This window comes from Macrosteles quadrilineatus, unplaced genomic scaffold, assembly GCF_028750875.1.
Source record: "Macrosteles quadrilineatus isolate MER2022 unplaced genomic scaffold, UCM_ALF_1.0 Scaffold_4__1_contigs__length_99947679, whole genome shotgun sequence".
NCBI classification, from domain to species: Eukaryota; Metazoa; Arthropoda; class Insecta; order Hemiptera; family Cicadellidae; genus Macrosteles; species Macrosteles quadrilineatus.
The window spans coordinates 5,048,930-5,063,125 of NW_026542597.1; the positions used below are offsets into that span (position 1 = coordinate 5,048,930).

Consider the following 14,196-nt stretch of genomic DNA (forward strand, 5'->3'; position numbering starts at 1 on the left):
GAGGATAACAATATTTTTCATTAGAGTTATGCACATTGTCTTCAATGTAAAATATAGCACCCTCAACTGTAATCACAAACATTTCTGTATTTACTTTCCAAACTTTCACGTTAAAATGTTGATGCTATACGAATATGGCCCCTTCATCAGAAGAATATGCATTGCGAATGTGGTCTTTTGGTGGAATTCCACTTTAATTTAAATTTTTTTTATTAAGAGGACTTTTTTGTTAATTTAGGAAGGACAAAGACAACATTTATGCATACTGTTTGGTGTTTAGTGTTTCCGGACCAGTTATTTGACTAACAACAAGGATTAACTAATATCAACTAATGGTCGAAGTTTCATCAATGACTGGATATAGCATATAACGAGTAGCTTTTACTTATATGCTAAAAAAGTACAAAGTATGGCAGATTTCGAAAAATTTAAGATCTTTAAAGCCACTATAACAGCAACTAAATCCAACTTTTGAACGGAAAATTACCTCGCAGTCTAGCATTCTTTTATAAACCATTATGGAACCCGATGATAGCATAAATATTATTGAACTCTCTACGTCACAGGATAAATACCAGGTAACAACCCTTCTTCGGTTGAGTGTAGGCCAACTTCTTCAGCGCCTCCCAACCAAAGAAGACAATTTTAGTGAAATATCATATTGCTATATTCCATTGTCTCAAATCAATAAAGCTAGAAAAATATGCCTTAATCATTTGAGTAATTTTATATGTTGTGATGAAAAGAGAATGTTAGTGCTAAGACACATCAGGGCCAAGGTAAATTAACCTCATATTTAAGTAACTTGTGGCTACTCAAAAAATATATATATTTACGACAGAAAATATAGTTCTTGTGTCAAACAAAATATTTAAATATTTATAAAAGCAGTAAATGTATAAGCTTGTAGTTGTGCAACATTAAAATTCTTAAAATCTGATTCATTTAACTTCTTACCGTGTTATCATGTTTTCTCTCATTCTGCTCCCAGAATAATTTTATAGTTAGACAGATTGATTGTGTTAAAGTACATCATCCCGTAGTATATCTTATATCATATTATTATTTTTTTTTCGAAAAATCAACTACTTTCTCCAACAAAATTTGGTTTTAATTACATTGAATTATAACCATTTTGATATTCACAAGGCCGTATTTATTATATTATTGTAATACAAAAGTTATAAGTATTTCATTGTTATACTAAAAAGTTGTATTTTTAAGGCTGCATTGCATGATAACATTAGGAAAACAAAACTGGAACGGATTGGTGTATTTTTCTTCATTTAAAAGGCAGTAAGGCTAAAAGTACCAGAGGGGAAGTTGATGAAAACATAGTCATTTCAGGTATAAAATAATCGATAAAGAGAAATACATTTGTTAACAATTATTTCCAAGATTCTAATGATATCATTAATATTAAATAATGCAGATTTTAATTTTTGCTTTCTTGCAAATTTAAAGGATAATAATTTGTTTAAATATACCTATTTTTTTTTTTTTTTTTTTTTTGAAATTTGTTATTGAAAGAAATAATAGTTGAAATAAAATCTATTTAACTTGTCATATCACGTCACGAACTCCTATTCCTCCCCAATAAATTAGCTAACTGTGCAATGTAACTATGTAAATTCGCAAATCAATATATCCTCATATATATATATATTCCCATATATGTTTTGATACTTAAAATGTTGAATATTTTGTCAATAAATATCTGCAAATCCAACGATTAACCTAAATGAAATCATGCTTAGCTGATTAGGCATTCTAAATTTAAGCTAATTTGAGAAGTTTTAGGGTAGAAATAAACAAAAGTTCAAGCGTTGTTATAAAAGTAGGAAATAATTTACATTATTATTTACAGCATTTGTATAATAAATTACAAAAATATATACAACTTTCTATTTATTTACAAAAACATACATTAAAGTCAAGACAGTTTCTATTATTGACATTAAATTTTTATATTTGTAATTAAAGAAATTAAATATGACTGTGGCAGATATTCGTGAAAACACAAAAGGTATGTTTTAGTGATAAAACACTTTTACAAAAAATACCCTAATCATTTATACTACGTAATACAATAAACATTTATTGATGACTTACATAATTAATTCTTCAACATTTAAATTAAGAAAATGTTAGTGGATCTCCATTTTCTTTTCAGGTACCAATATTCTAATTTAGGAAAAAATAATTTGTGTTACCTAAGTGTATGTATTTTCATTAAAGAATAAATAATTAAGTGCGGTGATTTTTCTATGGAAAGTTTCAATCTGTAGGTTATCTAAAGCTCCCATTGTAACACATTAAATTATTAAACATAATGAAATTGACAACAATATTTGGACATGTATCGTATAATGCTTACTATAAAAATTAATTTCGCATGAGTTTATTTGGATCAGTACCATTCCAACAAAATTTCAAAGACAATACCGTATCTCTTAGCGTCGGTAAGGGTAGGGGTAGTTGTTCAAAACTACACTAACGTAATCAGACACCTCACAGCACATGGAAGGAGTCCAGTCAGCGCAAAACTCTACATACACGTTGACAGGTGCTCTGGTGGCCTTGCACATGTTGAACACTCCTAGAGTTGTGAAAACCCCTCTAGCAGGGAGTTGAATATCCAACAGGAGCAGGTTCTGGACCAAGAACAGCCCGTAGGAGGCTAGGAACCTCCTCACACCTCGTGTGTCAGGGTAGTCACCTACGTAGGACCTGTAGCGGAACCCAGCGTCCACAGAGGGCGTGTCTATACCGATGCCTTTGATGTCGAAGTGGTCGTAAAGGAACTCCGCGGCCTCTGAAAATGAGAAATTTATGTTTATAAATCTTTTGGTTTTAAATGTAAACTTGCTATTGCTATAGCATATAAAAGAGAAATACTAGGTAAATAAAAATGATCGACGGACTCAAAACACTGTACTGTTAGAAACTAGGCTCTTATTCAGTAAAAGCTACTCAGTCATAGTTGGTTATTCAATCATACAGAGTATGATTGAATTACCATGATTGAATAACCATTAATAACTTTTAAATATTCAGTATTTACAAGTTATTGCTGTCCTAAAATAAGTTAAATAGCAATTTAGCAGTTGACAGGTTAAAAACTACGATTTTAATTGAGTAGAGATCCAATATTACATGTGAGTTGGATAATTAGTTTGAAAGAATAATAGAGGTGAATCATATGCATGCAAATAAAAAATCGCCAACGAAATTAATAATAAGTGTCTAGGTAACCAAGTGGTTTTTAAATTTAAAGATTTTCTTAAATCGACGTGAGGGGCTCTCCCACAATACCCCACTCTTCGCAGAAAAGGTTCTCATCAGTTAGCGGGTGGGGAAACTGAGATGCTAGTTTTAGTGCTCGCCTTAAAGTTTAAAGGCTGCTGATTGGACTTCTGCTGAAATAGATTTACGAAAGAGATAGATTCAAGGATTGACCTTGGTGTCACTTTTTTCATTGGTTGTCGATTAATTATGTGACAGATTCGTAGTTGTTATTTACAACACTAAAATAGAAATAGGCGAATATTTCGAATTTCATAGATAGAAATATACACAGAACGACAATCAAGGAAAAAGCACATTACTTCTTATTCATATTTGGTTTCACAAACACTAATACACCCATAAATTCGAAGAAAATTATGTTTAATATGTTTGCAAACTAATTGATACAAATTATTTAATGGATGGAACTATCAATGCAATGCATTAGCTTAACCAGCGAATTCTGCATTAAAAGGTTTTGGAGGCTGTTAATGTACTCTTGTAAAAACTTTACTTGTTTTTAATTTTGAACAATTAATTATGTATACCAGATGATTATTTAGTATAATATTTGTATCCCATTCTCCCCCATTTCCCATTTTTTGTCTGCCTATAAATTAAATGGATGATTGCAAAGTCTCTAAATGCCAACAAAGTAAGATTGGGGAAAACAAGTACTGGAGCTATTTAGGAGAGCTTTTCATTAATTGTATATAGCTTTATTGTATTAATTTTACAAAGCTATCGTAATATAAAAGTAATGGTAGCTAGTAATGGTTTTCATCTTCAATTAGAAGCATGTTTAAGAACTAAAGGCTATTTTGGTTCGATTCTTTTGTGGAATCCACCATAAACACCGACCGGACTAGAGTACTATCGGACTGGAGTAATTAAACATACCGATGGTCAAAGCACGAAAAACTGTGTAATTTCTTAACGTTAGACATACAGTTACATTTCTCTGTACACAACATTTAGAATACTATAACATTCATAGATAGGCCTTCTTTATTTCTTCGTAGCAAACAGTTACCAGTTATCAGACACTTATATAGTTGAGTAAAAACAGTAAACATGTGGCTAACCTGCAGACAAGCCAGGCCAAGAGAATTCCAGTACTCCAGGGATGAGGTACTCTATGTCTTCCAGGACGTTGGTGCCCAATAGGTCAGTCAGAAGATCATCGACCTTGCCGATGTCAGCCAGAGTGTCCGGACCGTAGTATCGGTTACCGCGCTTGAAGGACCACCCTGTGTTGAAGATGACAAAGGACCTCGGAGGAATCATCCCATACTCGCAGATCCACTGCTCTATGTCTTCCTTGGTTATCTCGTAGTTCGAGTCCTTAGCAGCTTTCCATGTTACGTCAATTTGGATGGCTGCAAATGTAACAAATTACTTGCAAAATAAATACAAATTATGCATGCACATTGTTTCATTTTAGATTACCAAAATATAAATGAATTCTTTTGATTGGAGTATTGCAGAGACAACCGAAATTAATAACCATATTATTATGTTTTTTTGTTAATTCGGAATTATTAATTATTTAAATGCTTTTTTTCCTTGTTAAAAGACAATGTTGACTCTTACACCAATAATCTACATGGATGGTAGTCCGAGTAAATATTTTCCTCACTGAATAAAAAGATCTAAGTCAATCAAAGATGAATTAATGTTGATTTAATTTGTACAGTACATAGAACTAGTCCTTTCTTCGCAACAGAAAGGGAGTATGAGGGGGAATTATATGGTGTATTAAGTTCATTGTATGACATGGTTAAACCTCCAACGTTGGTTTACAAAAGGACAAAACGTCCGTGCCTACCACTGAGCCACCCTTGAGGTTACTCCATCCTGCTGATCTAAAAATGTGTAATATTAAGCACTTCTACTCACATTTGGAATCAATGTATACTTGGGTAAACTGATACAACGATACTAATTGCAAAAAAAAATATTATATTGGCATCACGAAAGAAAGTACGTTTTAAAAAAAAAACCTTCAAAATCAGTAAGGCCTCTTTACCCACTACATATTCGATAAATATCACGAATAAAAATTAACATATTAAAACATCTGCACTTCCTTGTTAATGAAACATAACAATTTCGCCAACACTAATATTGGCAGACACAAATGTCATCAATGTAAACAAAACACCATCAAACAGTGTTTACAAACTGCTGTCTGATACTCCATCTCTATTATTTTGAGTCGATTTACCTAATGCATAATATTTTTTCTGGGAACTAATATTTTCTTGTTTTAAAACTGTTACGCATTTAACATCGATAAATAAAGTCCTTAACAACTTGAAAAATATGTAAAACATTTTATTGCACAATAACAAATTATGATGAAAAACCTGATATTACAGGAAATGAATAATATTTATTTGTGTAAAATGTTTACAAACTCTTTTCACCAGCTAGAATTGATTAAAGAATAAAACATTTTGTAAATTATGTGCAGTAGCTGAGTAACACCATGAGATAAAGCAAAATTGGCATTTCTACGTATTTATATCAAAATGTCATTCGAGGCAGCAGTTTTTATTTCGTGACATTTAAGTCAAATCAATTCTATAGTTATTTTCGGTAGCCATTTTATTTTATTCAATGCAGAAAAAACGACAAGGTCCAGCGTTTTTATTACATAATAAATTTCGAGTATAATTTAAATCTTATAAGGGACATAGCTTGTGTACAATCCTAACACTTCATTTAATTATTGAATTAGACCTTTAAACCCCTAACAGTATTAAACTGTGAGAATTCCTAATTGGCAAATTATATTTTTAATCACGTCGCACCAAGATGTATTTTTTGACAAGGTTCATTATTGCCCTAGTGTATAGGATGTATGTAAAGTTATAATTTGTTAAAATAGTCTACGATGTGTTAGTTGTACCCAACATTCATGACCTAAAACACCAACGCAAAAGCAATGTTAAAGGTTTAATATAACAGACTAATGTTTATCTCGTATATTAAATCACAAAAAAAGTTCCATAATCTGACCCAACATTTGTTACTTTTAAAAATATTACTTGAAATCTGTAGGGAATTTATCGAGCATGATTGTTATACAATCGTTTTAGATACAAGATTTATATATTTTTAACTAAATATCTTAAATTCCCGTTAAAATATTTTTATGAGATTAAATTATTCCATGAAACTAAGAAAAAAACTGCGTTTAGGCAATTCAGTAATTGCAAAAATGTTTAAAAATCAACCATCAATAATAGTGAAAAAAATTAGTAGATAAAACGTTAGTTAAACTAACACACACATAGTTAGTTATCTAGGTGTATTAAATGTATTTAAAGGACGTTTTGATGCAAATTTTAAGCTGCCTTCAAAATGTTTATGTGTGGATTTTAAAGAAAAATCTGATTTACGTAATGCACGTCTCAAAACAAAATTAAATTCAGTTAGTTAGGAATTTATGCTAAAGTTGTTTTTTTCCGAAATAATAAGTAAAATTGATTCTATGTGATATTTATTCCTTACAATATCCTTTACCCTTAATGGTAAGCCCTATAATATTTTTTCACATTTATCCTCAACACCATAACAATATGTTGGTTTCTTTCTCAAAATTGTGTACTAAAAGATACTTTTGACCAATTCAAAAAGTAAGTTAAGTATTTGATCGCTTCTAATATTTTAATTGTTTCCACAAATACCACGTTTAGTTCTGTTAAGTACTTTTAACAACACGATAGACAGTTTTAGTAGATAGTTTTTAGACAAATATTAGGCATATTCATTTACTTTGTATTGTTATCTTCGTTACTGATTTTGGCAGTATCTCTACATGAACAATACTCATCATTTTAAGTATGATATAAATATCATTAACATTGTAAAAATTCGTTTATGCAAACATTTGTGTTTTATATATCACATTAAAACTGAGAGTGTACTAAAGAATCTATATTTTACACAAAACATAAATAATGTTATATGAGTGTTTCATAAATCCTAAATTTCGGTTAAGTGTTCCTCGTTTCCTAGTAAATATTATAGATCTCGTAAATGTTAGTGGAATATTTTACGATGCGGTGAGAGAATCTCCACCATAAAATAAGAATATAGGCCCTACAGCTAAAACCTTTTACCTACGACTATATCGTTATGTTTTATATCCACATAATACTTCTGTTACAGGAAGCTAAGAGTTTGTTTACTTTAGTATAGCCTAGGTAAAATAATTTAATACGTATTTTTATAAAGCTATGTGTCATATATTTTTATAAACTGCATAAATAATTATTACCCTGAACCATTCTAAAAACACTTTTTCGGTAGTTCATAAAAGTAGTCTTATGACAAGTATCTATTATTCGAATAGCCTTTATAAAAAAAGTAAATGAGATTATTTAAAATTTTGTTTTGATTTGGATACAGAGGCTTGTCAGATTGATTTAGATTGTGTACCTAATTAATTATATGTAACTAATTCTGATATAACCGAACTACCTCTTTTTGAGATGTTTAATTTTATATTATATTCTAGGCTAGTTTAAGTTTTATGTATTTTTTTATTTATTTAATACAAAATATGAATGAACAGTTAATTCATAATCAATTGTTAACGTATTGGTTAAAATTTATTGCAATAAAATAATATTATTTTGCAGGCTGATTCAAAATAATGAATAAATTCATAAAAAATTTAAGATGTATAAACCAATTTATAAAATTTGGCTGTAAAATTCAAAAAATAATTAAGCAAATGCTTAATAGTCTTATTGAGTTAAAAAAATTTTAAGTACTTATTTAGAATAGTGTTTCAATATTTTTTGTTATCGACAAATGTAAGATCTGGTTCATGTTGCGGCCCATAGCCGTCGGGAAAATAACATATGGACCATGTGAAGTAGAGTAGTACAAGAATAATAGGTACTTTATAGACAATGTGAGTCAAAGCTTTGGCACAAAAAATAAACATTCTACCATACACAATCTAAACAAAACAAACCGAAACCAAACCTAAACACTCAAACAATTGATTCACCATCAAAGTCTTGATACAAAAAAATAGTCATTTTTGTTTTAAATTTTAGGAACCATGATAGATATGTATTGGTTTTCTGAACACTAAGAACAGAGTTTTTTGTTTGTTTAAAAATATATATAAAAACCATGATGACCACTGTTTACTTATCGCCACTGGTCACTATAATTATAACTTGCTAAGCGAAACAAATTAAATTGAACAAAATAATTTACATAAAATATTCATACATACTCTCCAGGAGAAATAAATCTTCCGGTCCAAGATCTCCTATCAACTTCCCCTCCGGGTGGTAGCATCCCCCGACCTCGATGAAGGTGGCAACCTCATCTCCGGAGATGTAGCGGTCTTCGGTGAACCCAGAGAAGAGAGTGTCTTCGGTGATCTCCGGGAAGACCAGAAATGGGGTGAACCCTGGCCAGCAAGGTCCGTTCATCCCATTGATGTAGTAGGTGAGGAGCGACCCCGTGTAGGCACAATCACTACATGCTTCAGCACACCCCCACTGGCACACCACTGCCCACACCAGGGCTATACGACCCACTGCGAGCATTGCAGGTCGAACCGGAGTCGAGCTCATGATTGAGTTTTATATTGTTTGTGTTCTTTATCACGCTCTGTTGTTTGCTTAGTCACTACGGAGGTCTGTGGTGAGTATTCTAGTAATAGCGTGAATGTTTTAAAATACTGTTTTGGATTTATACTTTATACTTATTACTTTCTGTTAGGTTCAATACATTTAATATCAAAATCTAACTACTAAGCATCCAGCATCCAGTTTCCCAATTTATTATATTTTGATATATATTGAAGTTATTAAATAATTACAAAAGACTATGTTTTCAAGAATTTTCCGCTATGAAAAAGTTATCAACGTATATTATGTATGCACTCAGTAAGATGAAAAGGCTTACTTAAAGAAAAAAGGGATTAACTTTTTTCTAAAAAACAAATTCCCCTATGATTGTTTTTTATTTGAATTTAATTTGTTTGCGTTTATTTTATAAAAACCGCATGGTAAAATGTTTTTTTGTCTTTTAGGAGATACTGTATTATAACTACTAAAGGTGAAAGTAAAAGTATAACCTACAGTAACCTGATGACCCCTATACGGCTATACGGCTTTTAGAAAATTTAGTATTTCTCATGTTGCATTGAAGTACACATAGTGCGTGGAACAAGCAACATATTACATAGTAATCTTTCACTTCCGGAGACCAGCATCATACTTTGGGAATCGACTAAATACATCTAAAAGAGTGAAAATCAGCCGGGAGGCAAGCTTTAAAATAATTACGTCACGGACAGTGACATCATCAAAATGGCCGCTCAGCCGATTATAAGAATGCCGCATATCTCGGCAACCGCGTAACCGATTTTGACGTATGACATCTTATTTGAAAGGTCTAATCATTGTCTATAAAAAAGGTAATTACACTTATAGCGATTAAACCAACGGTTTCTTTTTATTTTGTAAGAAATTAATTTTTTACCCCCCACAAAATGGGTTTTTTGGATTTTTCATTTGGAAAAATTAAAATAATCAAAATTTACTTTCCACCCATGAATTCAGCTTAAAAAAATGAACAATTTAGTATTTTTAATCATCATTCTATGTGTATTTGTTACCGAGATATTGAAAGTGGTAAACTCAGAACACTGTTTCCCATGTTATTCTTATGGAAAAAATAAAATTCTATATTTCGGTTATTTTTTAACATATCTTAATAAAACTCGGTATGTGGCTTCACCTAGTTGATCTACTTGATAATGACTATTAAATAATTATATTTTACATTTACATGGCAGCAGACCTGCGTACTCATTTTCCGAGTTTTTAGTATTTTGTAAAATTTTTTCTTAAATATTTGAAATGTTGATGTATCTAAATTAAGGGTAATAATAATATGAAGTAAAATTAGTAAGTATTTATTGTTAACATATATTTCATTCATATATACACAGCTAACTATGTGTCCATTCTTGTACAATGACCTTCGCAAGTACATAACAGAGTGCAACGAAGTCCCATTTTCACACAGCGGCACTTTGTACATCGTTCCTTACACTTACATGAAACGAGTTCTTGGCAGTGTACACTAACGTCTGGAATCGTTGTCCAGAGAGGTGTGAACTTGGTGCCATCATCTGATTTCCAGCCCCACTGACATGGATCGATTACTGTTGGGCTTTTTGTTAAGCAGTTTCTCCAAACGTTACATTGAAGCATCGAACGTTTTAAATGCTGCAATAGCGCATCCGCCGTTGGTGGTATATGTTCTATGGTTCTATTCATTTGAGTAAAAAGTATTCTGCGTGCGTGGTTTACATGTTCTGCAGTACATGCAGGGTGGTACATTGAAACCACAAAACGTTCAACTAAGGAAAATTCAATACTGTCAGTCGTAACACTTGTTGCTGAAATATTTGAAAACTCTTTGAAGGCTACATCAACATCACGAAATGCCATCCATGTTTTCCAAGCAATTTTTTTCCCAACGCCAGAAAACGATGACACCGTATCACAACCTGTGAATGAGTGGAAGAATGGTATAAGCTCGGACATACCACTGGGAAGCTTTGAATGTAATTCATGAATAGGCACATACTGTAAATGCTTTCCTGTTCCATATTCAATCCATAGTTCTTCAGCTTGTGTAATGTAGGGAAATGCAAATAAAGCTATGCAAACTACATCAGAATCTACAGTTTTAATAGTTATTTGGTTGTGTCCATGCATAGCAGCATCATTTGCATGTAAAAGAAGTCGGGCATCTGCTTCCTCATGCAAAGATGGAGAAATTGATTGAACACTCTCTTGACCGGTTGATGATAGTACTTTATCTTTCAAAGTGCAAAATATTTGTTTGCCAGGGCTGTCAATTGCAACGATACTGTTTGCCAGCATACTAAACAATTCTTCCTTGTTGCTGTCTTCAGACAAAAATTGTTTAAAATTGCGTGGTATCTTTACTCCAGGTTTGACCGCTATACGATTACCACTTCCTCTGGACTGGCGAGTTTGGGACTTTAAACTTCCTTTTCTGTATTGGTCAAACACCAGGTCCAATCTACTGACAGTCTCTAACCTTCGACTTATATAAGGTATTACAACAGAGTCAATGTACTGCTGAAATGTAATTGCAGACCCAGGTGTCAACATGTGAATGAGGGCAGCTCCGTCGATTATTAGGACAGACACATTTGGTGTTTGGGCCATAGCTTCGCTTGATAAACAGCAAGTTTTTTTAACACAGGATACAATATCAGATTTACATGAAGGGAGTCGAAGCTCACCGGACTCAGAAATAGATGGGGGAAACGTACTATTTTCATGAGAAAAAAACTCTTCCACATTTCCTTGTCTAACTTGGCTTGCAACGTAAAGTCGGCAAAATACATTGGAATCCTTTCTCAAATGTGCTACCTGATTTTTTTCTTTTGACTTAAGGGGAACTTTTTTCTTAGAGAACAATACAAGATTGTTCCGTTTTATTACATCATGAATAGATGTTTTTCTACAAACTATACGATCATTTACGTAGGTGGCATATTGTTCTTGTCCTGTGACGTGGGCTTCAAGGACAGATTTTGCAGCTATATCGCTCATGACTACTTTACTGCTGTTAACGGTTGTAAGGTATTTCTCATCAAATGGATTACCATTCTCCTGGTACACTTGAACTAAATCACAAGTATTTTGTTGAAAGCGAATCTTAAATGATTCCTTATCTTCGTGGTGTTTGCCTGACTCCAAAGAAGGCTTTTCATCCAAGTTGTTGATTTCTTCAAAGTCATTGTTCATACGTGAAATTTCTGGGCCAGCAGTCATCCACTTTAGAAGTGCATCTTTGTTGCTCAGTAGGGATAGTTTTTTACCGTCAAGTTTCACAAGTTTGTTGTTTTGCTCATGAATTTGATCGTGAGACAAGCATGAGAAGTTGCGCAGTGTTTTACAGCCTACAAAGTTTCCATTTAAAAATTCTCTATACACTGTCGGGTGAAGCTCTGGTAAATTCCATAGACTGTGTATGAAAATTGGCAACCATCTAGCGTAGTTTACACGGTCAAGTGCAAACATCCAAGGGCATATATTTTCAAGCACTGAAATGAAATCTTGAAAGTTTCCCTGACGGATGCTGCGAACAAAAACTAAAAGAAGACCTTCTAATTGCATAGTTGTTAGCCAGTATTTGAACTGAACAGATTCTTGCTGCATCCGGTTACACCAATCAGTTTTATTTTCTGTTAATGAAGTTTCATTGCTATCGTATGCTTGCTGCAAAAGAATATTAAGGGATGCATAGCTCACTTCATGAGCATACCGACTTCTTTTAACGTGAGATGCGTTGAGGATGCCCTCAGCCCTTCCTGAAGTTGTAACATTGGCTTCTATGAGATTTTCAGTCCAACCAGAGCCTTCTAGCCATGAACCAATCATAGAAATTATGGCCATCTCAATGTGAAGTCCGCCTAACATTACAAACATTTTGTCTTCTCCGTACAAATCAGGATACCTCCACTGAATTTGCTTTGCGATCGCATATACTGGTTGGTCTGCCGTGATAACTGGAATTTGATCTGAGTTTATATTTTTCAACAAAGTTATAACAATGTTCATAGAATGACGAACCATAGCTGGTGAGTTGATGTCTTCTTTTAGGAGTGGAAGTAGAGTTGATGTGCACTTTGATTTGTTGATATAAGCATTTTCTTCCTTACGAGAGTGAAATACAGCCCATGGTAGAATGTTCTCTTCAGCATTGGATGTAACCTGATCCACCCATTCTTTTGTTTCTTCAAAAACATTGAAGTTGGAATTACCATACGAGTCATTTATCACGGGTAAAGGGTTGTCACAGCTACATTTAGCGGTTGGTATAACTGATGTGTACCACTGAGGTAGAGAAATCTTACTGTTGTGTACATTGTTATTTAACGATTTCATCACGTTTTTCTTGTGGTGGTCTGAGGGATATTGTATTAGCGATATGCTTGTACCGTGAAATGAGTCGAGTGACTGATTAGAGGATGTATTGTGGTCTATGTTGTCTATCGCCGCACATGTAAATACATCTTGTGTAATATTGGGCGGCACAACAGTGTCCTTATTCTGATTGTAATACTCGCATACACTAGCGGCAACAGAATGCTCTACTTGTTGAACTCTCTTATAGGATACGCTCAAGCCAAGTTGATACATTTTGTTAACGATCTTTTCCCCCCCTGTATGATTGTGAATCATTAGCCCTAAATATAAGGGTAGAGGAGTTTCTTGGTCTATGTTATGACGTGTGAACTTAGCATCGGATTGTCGTTTTCTTTTTATGCTATTAAATCTAACCAATTGTGCAATAGTCACAGCTGCAAGAGGCAACTTCTCTTGTTTCTCAAACGATGCTTCTTCTCTAGTTATTGGTTTTCCAGTAGAAATGCCTTCTAATACCATTCTAAAAAACATTATTGATTTCTTAGACACACAGTTTACACTTGTAAATGGTTCTGTAAAAGAACCGTCAAACTTAGGGTACTCAGCAAACATATCTTCACGAAGAATATTTGCAGCACGCGAAAGACACATTCCATCACTTAAAGAATTGAAATTACAAGCATCAAATATGGCATTATGTACATCTCCTTCAAAGGTAAGAAAAATGTCTCGACCAACTCTGTCTTCGCGAAGACCCGGTACAAAAGCAATCAGTTGATCTTTTAGTCGAGTGCTATTTACCACAAAATCGGTGAAACCCAATTGTTCAAGCCGTTCATCAACAAGCTTCACAAGATTTGCCAACCGGAAAACTGGGACTGTATCATTGTAGACGTACATGTCTTGCAAGTAAGTTACTAGTTCATTTACAACCGAGCCAAATGCAGTT

The 14,196-nt window shown here is 33.1% G+C and overlaps 1 protein-coding gene across 1 annotated transcript; it reads right to left on the reverse strand.

Moving 5' to 3' along the window:
* Positions 1–2,438: 2,438 nt before the first annotated feature.
* On the reverse strand, positions 2,439–8,872 carry LOC128993613 (uncharacterized). Its single transcript, XM_054417611.1, has 3 exons — positions 8,552–8,872; positions 4,374–4,667; positions 2,439–2,815 (listed from the first exon to the last, which is right to left on the reverse strand). The coding sequence occupies exons 1-3, from the start codon at positions 8,868–8,870 to the stop codon at positions 2,454–2,456; spliced, it is 975 nt and encodes a 324-aa protein (XP_054273586.1). The 5' UTR covers positions 8,871–8,872; the 3' UTR covers positions 2,439–2,453.
* Positions 8,873–14,196: the final 5,324 nt, after the last annotated feature.

Excerpts from the sequence above, each read along its gene's own strand:
- LOC128993613 (XM_054417611.1), bottom strand. The coding sequence starts at position 8,870 with ATGCTCGCAGTGGGTCGTATAGCCCTGGTGTGGGCAGTGGTGTGCCAG. Across the intron at positions 4,668-8,551 it reads AGATTTATTTCTCCTGGAGA|CCATCCAAATTGACGTAACA; the intron begins GTATGTATGAAT and ends TTACATTTGCAG. Across the intron at positions 2,816-4,373 it reads TTGGCCTGGCTTGTCTGCAG|AGGCCGCGGAGTTCCTTTAC; the intron begins GTTAGCCACATG and ends TCTCATTTTCAG.